The sequence below is a fragment of the Pararge aegeria genome, chromosome 16 (genome assembly GCF_905163445.1).
Source record: "Pararge aegeria chromosome 16, ilParAegt1.1, whole genome shotgun sequence".
Classification (NCBI taxonomy): Eukaryota; Metazoa; Arthropoda; class Insecta; order Lepidoptera; family Nymphalidae; genus Pararge; species Pararge aegeria.
In genome coordinates this window covers 387,875-405,556 of record NC_053195.1, presented here as the reverse complement: position 1 = coordinate 405,556, position 17,682 = coordinate 387,875, and the positions used below count along the sequence as shown (strand labels likewise).

The 17,682-nt window shown below is 38.6% G+C and overlaps 1 protein-coding gene across 1 annotated transcript in view; it reads left to right on the top strand.

Moving 5' to 3' along the window:
• LOC120630676 overlaps positions 1–8,131 on the top strand; it is a 28,235-nt gene extending 20,104 nt beyond the window's left edge. The window contains exons 4-10 of the mRNA XM_039899945.1: positions 1,000–1,133; positions 2,050–2,209; positions 3,005–3,134; positions 4,303–4,380; positions 5,650–5,767; positions 6,798–6,961; positions 7,682–8,131. Coding sequence (XP_039755879.1) covers positions 1,000–1,133; positions 2,050–2,209; positions 3,005–3,134; positions 4,303–4,380; positions 5,650–5,767; positions 6,798–6,961; positions 7,682–7,856 — 959 coding nt within the window. The 3' untranslated portion in view covers positions 7,857–8,131. The remainder of the gene's footprint in view (positions 1–999; positions 1,134–2,049; positions 2,210–3,004; positions 3,135–4,302; positions 4,381–5,649; positions 5,768–6,797; positions 6,962–7,681) is intronic.
• The last annotated feature ends 9,551 nt before the right edge of the window (positions 8,132–17,682 follow it).

Sequence of the window (17,682 nt, the reverse complement as noted above, 5' to 3'; positions counted from 1 at the left end):
TATTATTGGTAACATGCATAAGTAATTGTAACAGATCTAAAGCAGCATCCTATGGAAAAGCAGTCCTGTGCCCTAAAGTGGGATGTTATTAGGATACTAATTTCGGTCCAGTAACAAAAATTTAAGTATTCTTGGGTCAGTGGCAATGCTGGGTTTGAAGTTGCAATACACCTGAACCATTTCTGATCTACTGTGATCTTACTACTATTAACGGTATCCTACCAATAACAGTTGCCACCAGAAACAACAGCAGCTATTTCTTAGCTGGGAGTTGTTTAGTGTCCTCAGGGTATGTTATATTATGGAACATAAGATCCTCGGGTTGATTTGTCTGTTAACCTGGAGTTTGGAAACTACCAGCACATATTGGGGCTGTGTTCTGGGCCTATGTTAGAAATCTGCCTGCTATAAGAGAGTTTGGCTTTACTCAGCAATGGGATTTTAATAGGCTGGTGACAGTTATAACAACTTACTAGGATTTAGATTGCCCTTTTCAGACAGTTTTTCTCATCATGGACAAGCAACTTAGCCAGGGTTTTATTCTTGTTAACATAATCTAATATGAAGACCTCCCTGGCGCATTGTTGAGCTCTGTGGTTTGTGGTGTTGGGGCGATTTAGAAAATATAATTTCTGTATTTTCTCTGGCCTGTTCTGGTGAGAGCCTTTGGTCGTGTAGTTACCAAACTAAAAGTAAAAAAAACAAGTAAGCCCTTGACTGCAATCTTACCTGGTGGTAAGTGCTGATGCAGTCTTAAGATGGTAGCGGGATAACAGGCATGGCAGTTATTTTAAACCATATCCCTACTCGCCTTCTACGCGACATCGTACAGGACCGCTAAATCGATCAGCGGCACATCTTTGTCGATAGGGTGGTAACTAGCCACGACCGAATCGTCTCACCATGGCAGACTAGACAAAATTCAGAAATTATAAATTCCAGAACTGCTCCTGCCAAGCTGACACTCAATAAGTGTTGATTATTTCACAAATGTTGCAGGTGGTAAGAGTGCCTCATCTTTCATGGAGCGCTGCATAGCCTTTGTTGGAGACAATGCAGCGGACTGCATTAAGACCAACGCCTTCCTCAACCTGCCCAAGGAAGCTCTCATCAAGCTGATATCATCAGATTTTGTTAGTATTATCTTTTACATATGTACAAACCTACAGTGAAACCAGCAAGAAATGTGGAGGAGTTAACTACTTAAAAAAAAATACATTTGTCATTGTATGTCAAGTGGGTAGTGTGTCACAAGTTTCTGGGTTTGATTCCCAGATTTGGGCAAAAATTGTTTGGTATTTTTTGCGGGCAGTTTTCCAGTATTTTAACTAGATGGCACTCCATTGATATCATATAAATCGTAGCGCCGAATAAGTAGGTGTAGGTATAAAATGTGGCATTAGGCACTCGGACAGTTTTTATACTTGTATAACTGACAAGCATACAAACAGATTCCAATAGGTACATTTTTAATTTAGAGAAATGTATAGATATATGTTTAATATTTTACGAACTACCTATTGAAAATCTGCTGGGCAAAGTTTAAGATTGTAATATTGTGCGAATTTCGAATATGAAGTATGTAATTGATTTGTATTAACTCCATTTCAGATTATTTTCACTAGATGGCGTACGATACTTATAATTTAGCCTACCGCAGATCTCTAATAACACTGGACTGGCTATCCAAAAATGACAGCTCAAAGCCTCGATTTGAAGCGCCAAATATGACACATTCGTAGTGTGGAACTAATATTTTAAAATTTTAGTTCCCTAAGCTCTTATTATTAATTTAATAATAGACATCAGTGGGTGCTACTTAGACGTAGTTGATCTAGTATTTGTATGTTTTGCTCGCTGTAGCTTTCGTTCTTCGTCGGCGTTTATTACGCATTTCATACTTGGATAAAAAGTAGCCTATGTTATACCTTCCAAACCTTTCAACTAACTCTATGCCAAGAATCAAATTGGTCGCTCAGTCAGGGCGTGAAGGAAGGAGCAACGAACATATCGCGTGTATAATATGAGGCGGTGTACTGCGGGTTCCAGCTGAGCCTGGAGGAGGAGGAGGTGTGGCGCTGCGCGCTGGCGTGGGCCAAGCAGCGCGCGGGGGTGACGCAGCCCACCGCGCACTGGACGGAGGAGGAGCGGGCGCGCGTGTGCCACCACCTGGCGCCGCTCATGCAGCACGTCCGCCTGCTGCTCATCGGTGAGTGGGCTCGGCTCGCCGGCGGGACCGAGCTGCCAACTGTAGTGCTCATCCTCAGAAGCCCGTAACATCCGCAGGACCAACGCGCGGTGCGTGTATGACGGGAGTCGATTTCATGATGTACCTATGTTCAATAGTTGCCTAAATAAATACAAACAAAATATTCATTAATCCCTACATATACAGACCCCTACATATCTATCACCAAATTGTACTCACTTGATATGTATTTATATCTCTGTAACTACTTTTTTTTCTTTGGTGTACAATAAAAGTGTATTCATTCATTCACTCATTCATACAGTTATTCTATCCCATTACTTATTTTATCCCATTAATAAATAACTAAGAAACCTTTTTTCGTAGCTTTAGTTTTAAGTTTACGATTGTAGTTATAACGCAACGCATCAAAAGTGCCATCTATGTGCCTATTTGAATAAAGGAATATTTGACTTTGACTTTTGTTAAAACTTTGATACTCATGCATTAACAATTAGACAGGTGTAATATTCTCAAGAAAATCATTTTTTTCTTGCCTTCCAGGACTTCATTTGATAGATAAAATTTGTTTTTTGAACATTCTATTTGAATACTCAGCAAACGACAAGAGAGACTAAGGAAGGCCATAATTCGTAACCGTTAGTAATCGAGGCGTTCACTTACACTCTCGATTCCAACGTCGCTCTCATTCGCAGGCAGCCGTCAGAATCAACTGGATATTACCTATTCTAGTCTGAGCCATGAGCACTAGATTCTGGGGCCAGCAACCTAAGCACAAAACTGACCGCTTCGCAGATAGCTCAGTGTTCGCTGAGGAGGTGGAGCCGACGGGAGCGGTGCCCATGGAACTGTCGCTGGAACGCTATCGAAGAGCCGCCCTGCACGCCGCGCCGCGACCCGACCCCGACAAGCGGACCCAACCTCGGTACCTACCAAACTGTTTAACTACAGCTTATAGTTTTTAGGTATTTAAATTATGCTTGTTGTGTTGCAAAACTATTCAAAAAATTATTCTCAGTTCTCATATTTTTTCATCGAACTCATGAAAAAATATAACAGAAATAGTGAAGTAACAATTCCCATTGGTTCCTTGCAAAGTTCTCCTGTTTTATTTAAGTAGAAAAAAGTCCCAGTAGTTCTGTTGACGAAACTATATGTATTTAAAATTTTCTAATCCATTATTTCTTTATTCATGTAGGCCTCTCACAGGCACTTATGAAGCGTTCATACATATATATTAAATAATTGTAAGGTGATGTTGATAACTACGTTCCCCAACTTAAACCTAAAGCTACGAGGGTTCCAAACGCGCACCGGTCTAAGAAGCGCCCACAAAAAACTTAGCGGGGTATTTTTTTTGTTATCACCATCTCACAGTCTATTAATATTCAGCTATGAAATTCGCCATTTATACTCAAGCTTTTTTATCGTTTAAGTAATCATTAATATAATAATAGGATTTTTCTCTATTCAAATTCAAATTCTGATTAAATTTTAAACTTATTGAGTGACATCTGAAAAATTCGGTTCAATAATTAAATAATAATCAATTTCCCTTGAATAAATGAATTAGCAATTTTTATGTAGCCTAGCAAACTGCACAACGAGTTAATTTTTGATTGGAATATTAAAATTGTTACAGTCCATTTTCTTTATAAATTTTGTCCTATTTTATGGGCATAAATTAAATTTTCAAATATCTACCGACTATGCACCGTCATTATTTTAACTACTTTAATTTAAATTTATCCTTTAATTTAAGATTAAATTTAATCTCTTTGCCCATTTCATATATGTATTGCGGTTTATATATTATATTATTATAAACGCATGCTTTGCTTCCATAAAACCTTATGGTAGGTGATGATACAACGTAAACTGTAGATAACGCTATTGAAGATACTCTTATTGTTGAGCAATACAGAAGTCGGCAGGGCGTTTTGGATTATTACGGAGCGCAATAGAATGGAAGAAGCAAAGAGCTTCGTTTAGTGACTTTTATATTAACTACGTAATCCATAGGCCATAGCTAGTTTAAACTCGCGATACGAATATTTCTCTGCTTTACTTTAAAACTCAAAACATTTTTTCAGGTTAGCCGTGAATATGTTTTCGGGCTCCACAATCCTGCAGCAAGACAAGAGTGCATTCCAGGCACTCATCAATAGCTGGTAAGTAGTTATTAACAATGTCACCGGAACTCTTTGTAAAAAGTAAAGGTATTCCCAAGTAAAAACAATAAAAAAGTTTGGAAAATCCAAAAGTGCACGCCTCGTTTTTCACAAAAAAAAATGCCTCAAACTTTTCACCGCATGTGGGCGCTCCAAGTCATCTGTTCTTTTTTATTTTATTTTTAATATTATTATCATTTATCATTTTCGTCATTAGTCAATGACGTAAATGGAATAAAAATAAATACTTTCAACATTTCGCACCATTCTCGATGAAAAGCAACACAAGCATTGTGAACGAACCCAAATTTCATAAGAAGACTAATCATTTTTCTTTTTTATTAATAGTAATTAAACGACAACGAATTACCCAGATATTCAATAGAAAACAGCGCGCTGCAATTATGAAGCTGTAACAAGCTGTAAAAAGCTGTAAAAGCTGTTTAAACGAATGTTTTTTCATGATATATATATATATGATACTATTATCATATAAGTGCAATGAGAAAAATACAGTCATTTTTAGTTTCGAAAAGTCCTTGACATATCGGTGTTAGAGCATCACCTTAACGCTTCGCTTATGAGGCGTGCAAGAGTCGGTCACAGTTATACATTTATAGTAATGAGATAAAAAAGTAATCATACACAGTAAATCCCAGAGATCCTTTTCAATGCAAACAAAACACATTCACGTACAAAACTCAAAATAGTCTAATAATCTACGGCTTGGCCACCCGTCTACCAATATCAAGCCTAAATCATTTTAATTCTGAGAGGAGGCCAATACTGATAACATACAATTACATAATCCAAATGTATCATACCTATCGCATCCTCATTTTCATAAATATATTTCGTAATACGCTTTCTACACATAAAAGCATCCTTACAAGATTAATTACTTTAGAACGCACAATTTCAATGATGGACCTTATCACAAGCACTTATGAAGCGTTCATACATTTGACATCCATAAACACTGATGTTAGTGATGGTGATAACTACATTCGTTGACTTAAAACTAAAGCTATCGGTGAGCGCAGCGTTGGTCGGCCCCCAACTTGGTGAGCATGAATTGACGACATCGAAAGAGTCGCGGGGAGATATGAACTGGAGCTGGAAGCGGGCGGCACAAGGCTGTGGACTTTGGAACAAAAGACCAGCAGTGGATGTCAATACAATTTGCTATGTGGTAACGGCAGATAAGAATACATTTCTCAAATTATGAATTCTGATGGTGATAGTGACGTGTGCCCTGCCGTGTTGCAGGTGCGGCACGCCCAAGCAGAGCTGGCGCCTGGTGTTCCGCGCGTCGGCGCACGGCTTCGCGGCGCCGGCCTTCCACTCGCACTGCGACGGCGTCGCGCCCGTGCTGCTACTCGTGCAGGTGCGACCGAGGGCTCACCGCACTACTACAGTACTACTACACTACTGCACTGCACGGTCCCAAGCTTCTAGATAACTTTTTCAACTATATGGTCCCAATTCTAGAGAAAATAAAACTAAACAAAACAGTAGTACCCCTAACCGATTTCGGCCACGGTGGTCAATCTTCAGGGATTTTCTCCTCCGCCAGGTGAATTTTCTATTCCGCTACAGTCCCATGAGACACGACCGAAAAAATAGTTCTAGTGAGTGAAAGAGTGAGCTACTTTAACTGTTTGGCCTTGAATTTAATGAAGAAATTAACCTTTACAATTATAAGTAAGTAAAGATGAATTTCTTCATTAAAGCTGAAGTTTACATTATAAATGTAAAGTTTAAGTTTACATTACCAATGTTAAGGTAAAGTTCGTCATTCAATTCTTTTATCTTGTTGTTGTGTTCTTTTGTCTTTATTGAGATATATCCAGAATCCAAAACATAACAAGGTTCAAAGAATCATTCCAATATTGTTTTTCGCAAAATGGCGTCAATTTCTCACTCGTCACAGCCCGTGTAGCGCGAACCATAGAGTAGTGATGTGTATTGAAATTAATAGTTTATTTAATTTAAAGTTAAAATATGAAATATCGTGTAGGAAGTCAGTACTTATTTAGCAGTAAGTTTACTCTAGAAATTATTTAAAAAGACTCAAATGATTTTTGGTCTTATTTAGACTTTTATTTTATTGGTCGCGAGGTGTGCAAAATAAAGTATTCAACGCAAGATTAATGCAGTCTCCATCTTCTGTTTTCCCACACCTGGAAAATGTTTGTTTGATGAACCTGTGTGCTTTTCAGTGTCTGGGTGTTTATCTGTATATTATAAGTACTTGTGTATAATGTATATTATTCCTAAAAATTTTCATCAGTCATCTTACTCTCATCAGTCATCTTAGTACCCATTACGCAAGCTACGTTTATTTTGGGGCTAGATGGCGATGTGTAAGTCGTATGCCGTAGTATATTTATATTTGACCTCTCGCCTATCGGCAGCTGTCGCGCGGCGCCGTGATCGGCGGCTTTTGCTCGGCGGCGTGGGCGGCCGGCGGCGCGGGCGGCTACGTGCCGGCGGAGCGCGGCTTCCTGTTCTCGCTGGGCGAGTCGCCGCAGCGGCACCCGCTCGTCAAGAAGGCCTTCGCGCTGTGCTACCACCCCGAGTGAGTGTGCTAGCCGACCGGGCTTGCGGCCGGCCGATGCTTAGAGAAAGCCATCGGCCACTCACCGATTAATTTCTTATCAAGGTGTAGATATTATGCCTCATTGGCAATCAAACTCCTTAGACCAGAACACATAAGAAACAAGAACCAATTTCACAGACCGACTCCAGTCTGAAATTCATTCCGCCTCCTGTCGATCGCCAGAGCCGCGACGGGGAGGTGAGGTTGGCAATTTGGGAGGCTAACTCCTACTAGCTTAACAACCTACACCCTCTCGCGCTGCTGAGTCCGGGCGGGCACATGACTCGAAGAACCGATGGACGTTGGGGTTACTTAAGCCGGCTAACAAACGGCTAAGTTTGTTGTGGGCTTCTTCTTAGACCAGGCCGCGTTTGGAACTTACGTAGTTTTAGTTTGAAGTTTACGAATGTAGTTATCGGCATCACTACTCACTGATACGTACACATTTTGTATGTAATCAACGCATCAAAAGTGCCATCTATGTGCCTGATTATTAAAAAATTATTATTTTATATTTTTCTGTAAGCTAACGTTTTATATAAACTTTGAACTCATTGAGACACATCTCATAGATTACATTCGGTGCATTGTTATAAAATAATATACAATTGCCCTTGAATGAATTAGCAATTTAATGTAGCCTAGTAAACTGCACTATAACAAGCAAATAGGAATATAACGAGGAGCCGTTGCTTGCAGCTGCGGGCCGGTGTTCGGCGCCGGCGCAGACCTGCTGCTGGCGCACCACTGCCACGCCAACTGCGACAGCTACAGCAACCTGCACTCGTACGGCGACGCGGCCGCGCCCGCCTCGCTGGCGCACGACTACAACTTCACCGTGCGCGACTACGAGCTGTTCACCCTCGACCACTAGCGCGCGCCGGTGGACCCGTCCCCTTATTCACACTGGAGCGGCTGACTGCCTGTCCCTATACAAATTACATCTTTTTAGTCCCCATTGGAAGCGCCACATGTGACAAACGAGTGTCTCTGGAACTAATTATATAGTGGATTAAAGTCATCCAATTTAAAAAAAAAAATAGAAGCAGATGACCTACCTTATTGTAAGTGGGAAACCATCGCTTTAACAATGTAACATCTATGTATCAATAGTATTATTTTAAATAATAAAATGATTTAAAAAAAATATGTCGGCTGTATCATTTGCGATTTCATCTCCATCATGCATACAAAAGATACAAATGAATATAAAATTCCAGAAATGTGTCTTTCTTACACCTACCATATAGGCATCGTTCGTCGTCGCAAGTTCGCAGCGACCACATATCGGTGGTCGATGCAAAGTGTGTACTGTAATAAGATAAGGTAATCCTTAGTCAGTAAGACCAATTTTCGTTAGAATAATAGTGAATAAGCATGTTTCACTAGATAAGCGAGCCCCATGTGTTCTTGCTGTAAAAAACCGTGCAGTGATTTTCACCCCTGATACAAGATGGCGCTGTACGAAAAGAGTATTAGTGTAAGAACATCGCACCTATAGCTCCTTAGTTGTTACCACGCAACACACTAGATGTCGCGGCATGTAATTCACTAGTCGTTACCCGTTTTGAAATCTATATATATAAAAGAAAGTTGTGTTAGTTACACCATTTATAACTCGAGAACGGCTGTACCCATATGGCTGAAAATTTGTGGGTGGGTAGCTTAGAGCCAGGAGACGGACATAGGATACTGTTTATCCCGTATAAGTAATAAAATACATTTTTTTTTTAAATTTAAAATCATTATTTTTTTTCTATGATATTAATTCCAGTTTGTGATAATGTGATTTAATTAAACGGCATCGTCCTAAAATCATAGATTGCATTGCAGGGTTGTACTACAATTAAGAAAAGAATTTTACCAAATTTGAGAAACCCATAGCAACAACCAAACAATCGAAAAAAACTATTCTGCTTGGGAATTTCTAGCTCTTACTAATTGAAGATACAATTAGTTTTATACCTAGGTGGTACGAAGTTCATCATTATTCTTGGCATGTTCATGTTCATCAATATGTAATCGATCGTGAATCAGTTTATAATTGAATTTATTTATTAAAATTTACAATACTAAATCAGGAGATATTATTTAATTGAATATAACAAAACAGCACCGACTTTTTTCTAAATAAATACATCAATCATTTTTTTGTCCTAACACGTCATAATATTTTGATATTGCGCGGGTCAGTGATACGTCTTACGACGCAAGCGGCCATTGGCTCGCTAACGGGCATCGCGCAAAATGGCGCGAATAGATTTAGTCAAGAAAATATTATTAGCGAACGCACGGCTGAGCTACATGGTAGGCGGAGTATGAGGTTTTCCGTTTTATTTTCGTTACGGAATTTCTTGATTCGGTCGCCGCGATAAAAGCTATGCAATAGCTTAAAACACCCTCTTCAGCACAATTATTAATAATAAAAGCCGCCGACCTTAGGCAAATATTTTGGTAAAACCAGAGGGTAGGTAATTATATTAGAAAAATAAACAAGTTCGACTGAACCTCGGGCCTCGGGACCTCACTTACACACTTATTTATACGTATGTTGACAGGATGTAATGGTGTGGTTCGGTTTATCGCGTCTAGGTCGTAAAACCGCAACGAGTGGATACTAATACTTGTCATGCCACCCAGTCTAACTGCCGGCTTTCCCATGGAAAGCGGAGCGACGGAATCCCCGGACTTTCTGGGCATTTCCATCGCGGCTAGATAACAATCGCAGTAATCTGTGACCTACAATATGCATGGTTTCCGAAGGTATAAACCGCGCGTCGAGCCCGCATGCCGGTAGCATACTTAGCCGGTACATAATTGGTAGATAACAATTCATAATAGTAATTTGTCTTTCATAATATTGTCTAATTACTTTGTAATATTGGACAGGCCCATAAAGTCTTTCCTGAAGGTACTTTTTGTCGCCCTATGAGGAATAGGTATGGTCTCATCATGTTCATCATCTATTCAACTAATTGACGTCCACTGCTGGACATAGGTATTTTATACGGAGTTACACAATCCACAGTCCTTGGCTGGTAGCCTTCAGCAACTCCTAGCGACTCGCCCGATGTCGTCTGTCAGGCTTACGCTGCGTTTACCGGTATGGTGGCTATAAAAACTAAGTACCTACGTCCAACCAGCCTTCCCCCAAGAATTATCTGGAAAGGCCTTCCTCAGGGCTCTGTCCTTAGCCCCCTTAAACCCCCTATAACATTTACACATTTGGCCTCGAATTGTCTGTCAACAGATTCTGTAACATTTTACAGTATGTTGATGATATTATTATATGCTGCCATATATTCTAGTTCAAACTCCATTCATGAAATTTCTGTTTCTTTAAACTCAGCTTTATATTATTTAGGCCAATGGTTATCAGATCTTTAAACCTCTGTTTGATGCTCCCATGGCATATTGCATGCCTCATAAGCGAAGCGTTGAGGTGGGTATTACTGTCAGTTTACGCACACCGAGTGATTCTCAAACTTAAAATGTCATTTTTTTTTTTTGTTGCTTTTATAAGTGAATATAAATAGACAAATGTTGAGAAAAAACCCTATTTTTAACACTAATGATATTTTTAAATATCTTTTTATAACCTATCATAATTCGCGTGTTGGCCTTAATCGTAGTGTTTTACAAAGATAAGTTGATGTTGTTTGTCATTTAGCACGGTGACTTTTAGAGGTCATGACGAATTAAATTAGACCCTTAGGTAACTGGGCTTTCTCAAGTCAAGACCCTAGGAACGCCACTGTGTATGCCCTGTGAAGTGACGCTCTGTTTGTAGTCGAAGTCCACTTGTCATAAGAAGCGGGCTTGGTTAGTCAATTATCAAGGAGTATAATAAGTATCTAAATGATTGTAGCATTACGTAGCCTTTGTAGTATTCCAATCCTCGCGTCAGCAAGTGCGTTATTTTTGTTAGATTAGTCTTATCAATGCAAGTCTGAAACCTGAAGTACAGAAATCCTTTGTGGGGATGGCTATATGCTTTTTTAACATGATACCGAAGGTATTATTAGATCTACCTTTACCTAAGTTTAAACATTATATTAAAACACATTAAACAAATCACTACACGATTGATGAATTCCTTAACGACAAGGCTACTTGGAAGCAGGCCACTCCACTCTCATATCTCACAAAACAGAAAAATTCTAAAGATTGTTAAACTTTAAAATTATGTTTCTTGCCGGCTCTTCTCAGTGGAATCTGCCTTCCGAACCGGTGGTAGGGTCAAACAAACAGACTGATTTCACGATTCAAAAGTGCTTATAAACTAGGCCTACTTAAAATAAATAAATTTTTATTTTGACACCTACAAATCAAGTCAAATAATAGTTGTTAAATCAAATAAAAATCTTATCAAACACTTAAACTTTTGCAACATTTATTATCTGCTCTTAAATTTTTCATTATTTCCGAGAAAATCTGATTAACAAACCCAACTGTAGCTACCTAAGGTTAAGCATTTATCAAGAATCGCTGCGCCCTGCGGTTAGCCACTACACATGGAGTTGTGAATCGGGGTCGAGATGCAATCGTTCATTTCTACTATAACCATTCTACGCCTAGACACAGCGTAGCGGCGTAAATCGATCTCCTGTAATATACATTGCCTGCTTTACACACTTAGCTTTACAACGGAACGTGTTTAACGGACAATGCAATTCTCAAAATTATATTTCATACGAGACATTTCGTAAAAGGTTCCAAAATGCCTCTCCGGACATTCCATACATAGATGAACTGGATCGGCCCTTACAATACATTACCTTTTTTATTCGTGGAAGGATACGTTCGTTGGGTTCAAAACGGTAATGTATGGTTGTCGACAGTTCGTAAGTAGAGCCACCATTATAATTCTTTCCCAGGACGCTTCTGCAAGCTTTTTAAGGCAACAGCCTAATTCAGATTGTTAGGACTATTGCCTATTAAATACTTTAAGGTCAATACAAACTATTTCTAGTATATATTATACTTCATATTGTTAGGCGCCGCGCGCCGGTTCAGCAGGCAGATTCTACCGAGAATGTTGGTAAATATTTTAACAATTGGTCTTTATCCAACACTTTATAATTTAACAACTAATATACTGTTGCGAGCTAGGGTGTTGGAATAACCATACGAGTGCATAGGGTATTTTATTATAGTACAGAAATTCCGCGTCTCATACTGTCTCTAAACGATTCAGTTTAAATACTTTCAACGAGCTTCTTCTCTTCCACTTTTAGGTAGTTCTTTTTGATCTCCACTGTATTTGCTTCCAAACTAAACTGACGATTGTTGATGTCGCCCGAGGTCGCCTTTTTAAAGCCAGCGACGTCAAATCGTCTACAGTAAAATCGAATTGTCTGACAATTTCCGAGGTCTCTCGAGTAATCTTACGCATCTTGCGTCTTATTCTCGCATAATATGATAGTATTTATCCGTTAACTCTACTACATCGACATCTTTACTTATAGGCAGATCACGGCGTAAGGCTGCTCCGTTAAGGTTTTTTCCTAAAGACTTCGTAACTATAGTACTTTCGATACGATTTATATGTGGTACCGACTTATTTTCCGATAACAATGACGTTGACATAGATAGGGGACATTTTTCTCCCTGGGGAATTAATAAAATTTTATGGAAATAATAACTTATTTTATTCTTTTTACCCTTTTGGCCCTTGTTCCGAATATAGTTGGAGGATATAATTTTTGTCTTCTGCCGTGGTGGAAATGTCTGAATGTGTTACTGCGAATTGTACCGGTAAAATCCCACCCTGCTCGGATGCCTGGCCACCGTGGCTGCAATCGAAGGTTGCCCTGGCACCGTGGGAGTGCACGTGACGCACCGGAAGGCGGTCGCATGCCGCATGCCGGCCCGTCCGCGCCGCCTTCAAACACCAATAAAACAACACAGACCGATGTGCGCATGATCTTAGCTTTCGCATGCCGTATGACACTCGGTGGTGATGACACCGGGTTCCTTCACCCCGTTAGATGTTTGTAAACATTTCAAAATTATGAGTTAGCTCAGGCTTAGTTTGTTGTGGCCTCTTAGACCAGCCGCGTTTGGCACTCTCCTAGCTTTAGTAATAAGTTTACGTATGTAGTTATCACCTCACAATAATGTAAATTCATATTAGTACATATGAATTAACATCCTGCCTGTGATAGGCCTACACATATAAAGCCTACCTATATAAAGAATTTTTAAATTTGAATTTGCGGGAAATTTTAAGGTCAAGTTTAGACATATTTTGATACACGAAATATATATCGCAGATAAAAGGAAAACTACCTATCCATGGTTTATTTAATAGAAATCGCGCATGCTCGCATTTCCAGCCATAGCAGAATATCACATAATCACATAAAAATTAAGATTATAACACGTATATCCCTTTTAGCTAAAACAAAACGAAGACATGTATGACAGTGTTTGTGAGTCCGTTTGTCTTTTCGCATAACCTAGCCGTCTAAATAGTCGGCTTCTGCTTCATTTTACTTCTGAGCCGTGCCAGCAATTTTGCGTAGAATTTCTGAGGTCTCCTAAAATTAAGATTAAAAAGGCGACTCCAATATCAAAATTTACACCAGATTTTGATCTTAATAAAAAGATAAAGATGTGGAAATAAATTGACAAATGAACTCCTTTTCCACAAACAGGACTCTAAGATCTTTTCATCACACTTGCACACTCATATAAAGGTGGGTACTGACCGGCGTTACGGGGCGTAATGTAACGTGTTACATCGCGAGCATTCGTGCAGTCAGTACGTCGTGTCACGGGGAAACCAGCGAGCAACGAGTCGATCGTTACAGTACAAGTCGTCCCGAGCGCACGCGCGTCGCGAGTAATCACACGTCGTTCCTCTCGTATTTATTTCTTAAAACATGGAGTGGCAAAAGAAAAAAATCTGTATTTCATAGAAAAATACAGAGAAGAGGAAGTGTTGTGGAACCCAGGTCAACTAGAGCATTATAACAAACTCAAGAAAGAAGACGCTTGGAATAGATTGGCTTCGTTATTCGACAGCGAGAGGCAAACATGTAAAAAGAAAATGAAAAATTTACTGGCATCATCGGAGACATGCGTACAAAGTTTTTATACTGTCCAGTAATCATTTGGTTTTTTAAAATTGCTACCATTCTTCTTAATTTGGATGAAACAATAATTAAGTAGAATCAAAGATACCAACGCGTCATCTTGAGTGAACTGACGGCGAAAGCGGAGCACAGAGTTTTGACGAGCATGTTTCGCCGATTTTAAAACACAGCGTAACATGCTCGATGCGTACACGCTCGATGCGAATGTTAAGCCTCTTAAGGCTTATAACACTACCGCACTTGAGTTTTAATTATGATGTCCCGATTAAGTAAAGTTTGTACCCCACCGTCTACAGCTCATTGTACGCGATACATGAAGATGGACCTTTTTTTATTTATCCGTGTAATAGAGATTATTTTTTAATAGTTGAGTTATGTTTTAATTACGAATATACAGCAAATGATGCTGGCTGTTGGTGAACAAAAAAAAAACCGAGTTGCGCGTATTTGTAGTTGATTATTATTATTAATTTAAAATGTCTAGTTGCACTTGGGATGCAGAGCAGTAGTAGATTTCACTCCGCCGAGAATAATATAATTAAGGACGAAACGCTTCTGAATATAGAGAGCGGTCTACGAAACTTTCATACAGAAGAAAAACAACAAAAAGAGTTAGTTTAATTTTAAAATTAGCCTGCTTTTCTCCGTAAATATGATGAAAATGTTCGTATACCGCCTTCCTCAGCTTCCTTATACCGCCTCGACTCTAAAATTCAATGTGCCACACTCGTGGCGCAGTGTTGTTATTTCTGTATTTTTAACGAACCTGTTGCGCCAAACAAGTCGCCAACTCGGTATGCAGTTACTTTACAAGTTGCCATCCCTCCCAGAGCAAATGCCCATGTGTAGGAGTAGGGAACAGGTTGGGAGAGGGCTACCTGTGCCCCGTCACGTAGAAGGGCCCACGCGCGTCGACGCACGTAGCGAGGCGTATCGAATGCGGCCCGAGACACGGCCTCTTGGACACGCCGATGTCACGCTTTACACGTGAACGGCATCTCCACATATTGGTTAATGCCAGTTAGGTTCACGCTGACATCATTCCTTATACTACTGTACCTTCTGTGCCTAGCAGGAACGAGATAGTAAGACCTCCTTATCTTTTATAAGGTACCTGCGGGTAGAAAGAGCCGATGTCTATCAAGGTCCATTGCCACAAAAACACATTTGTAACACATTTATTTAGATTAGAAGTGAAGAACTTTAAAGCTTAAAATATACAAATTTCACGTAATCTCTAATTAAGGACTTCAAGAAAATCATTATTACAGACAAATCAAGTTAAGTTCACCATTTATTCACTTTTTATGTAAATTTTTTAATAAATTTTATAAAACAAGCCTAAGGAGTCTAACTCAGCCACATTCCAGGCCGCTGGCCTACGTAAATATTTTTACATACTTAGTGCATATAATTGGATTATTTCTTTGTTATGTTTTCAAAGGATTTACTTAAACAGAAGGAAAGAATAAAGAAATCCAAATCAAAATGAAAATAACATAAAACAAATCTCAAGAAACTGAAAAAGAACTAAAAAGACAGACTCTAGAAAGAAAACTTCAGGCGAGAAACCAAAATAAATAGATTATTATTACATAAGATACTGCCAAGCATGTGATACAGGACGTTGTAAAGATATACGTCAATGCCCACTCTGCCGAAAATGGTGTGATGATCAGTGACTAAGATTTAAGTAAATATATCATATGCTACCAAAGTCAAACACTTAATAAAAGTTTTATATCGTTATTATTATATATAAAACGTCTTCATGTGTCGAATAAGGGCCACTTTTTTTGTAATTTAATTATATTCGATTCGTATTTCCTGACCCTAGTTGTGAAAGAGTAAAGAATTATTTATTCTAAAGTATACTATTTTTCTGGATACTTCTTTGAAAAACTTTTATATTGTTATAAGTTTGTTACTTAAGTTTATTAAGATCCACGATGGTTTTTTTCCCATTATTTTTTGTAGCTATATTGTTATTCAATGCCAAAATAATAATGTAAGATATAATAAGCTAGAAGGCTCAATGAGAATTAACCTTAGTATTTTAAATACTGTAATAATTAATGGTCTTTATTATACTACCTAAGTTCAATAAGGACCAAATCTAAGGTTTTAAAATAACGTAATTTTTCATCGAAAATGTGATAAAAACACTAATATTTTCGGTTAGTTCGGTTTTAGATGAATATTTCTTTGAATATTTGTCTCGTGATTTCAAATTTAGTTTTATTTTTTAATTTATACCATTTTATAAGCTTTAAATTGAGGTGGCCCTTGTTTGCCGTAAGTACCTTAGTAAGAATTGACGGACAAAGCATGGCTCACCAGCTGATAGAAAGTTAAAATAATAACCTAATAAACTGTATATATATGCAATAGTTCTCAGGGTTCAAGTGCCAGCAACATTGGCATGGGAGCATACATCATAACTAACATGAGATAATAATCGTTAAAGCTCTCCAACCCGGATTGTAGCAACGTGGTGGGTCTATGCTCTAAAACTTTCTTTCCTGTAAAAGAGGAGACATGTGCCCAGGCGTGGAGTATAAAGCCGTCAGTCCTGGTTTTTTAAAAGTCACATTATAAACTATGTATATGCAAATAATTATCCTCAATTTTTGTAAAACGACCATAACATAATTAAGAACAGCTGTGTGCAATGGCGACATGACATTCAAGAACTTAAAACTACTTAAGACTAAGCGTACGACAAACTCAGTCGGGTATTGTGCACAATAGAAATACTTGCCATTGTCATATTACACTAATCTACGTAAAAATCCAATTTTTTCACTACTGATTAAAAACTAATCCGGGATGAGCCGAGCATACTTGCTAATAAAAAATTATATTGTGTGGTGTAAGGCTTTTTAAGACTGACGCCAGGAATCAACGTGTGCACATGTTCGAAGTTTGGCTAACTCAAGGAAACCCGAGTGTGTGGACGGAGCAATGGGTAATGGAATAGGTAAATATAGTCATCGTCGTAAACATCATTTCAGCCTGCTGAGGTCCCCTGCTGAACATAGGCCTTTCTTAAAAGCGTCACCACATCCAAACCTCAGGCTTCCTCGTCCACCCACTCCCCGTTACTTTCTTTATGTCACATGCTATTAGAAGTAAAAATAAACTTGTAGTGCAGTGTACTAGGCTGCATAAAATTACTTATTCTCTTAATAAGTTCAAAGTTTATATAAAACGTAAGCTTATAGAAAAGTCCTATTATAATATTAAGGATTACATGTATGATAAAAAAAGCTTGGGTATGAATTGCACTTACTTCATAGCTCAACATTAACTAAACTGTGAGATGGTGATAACAAAAAAAAAACCTGACTCAGTTTGTTGTGGGTTCTTCTTAGGCCAGGGCGCGTTTGGAACCCTCCTAGCTTAGCTTTAAGTTAACGAATGCAGTTAGGTATCACCATCACTAACATTAGTGTAACATGTTAAATGAATGAACTCTTCATAAGTGCCTGTAATAAGGTCTACATGAATAAAACATTTTTGAATTTATTTTTTTTGATTTTGGTTTTCCTGCGGATTTCTTCGCTTCTTTTTCTATACTTCAGGGATACTGCTATCATA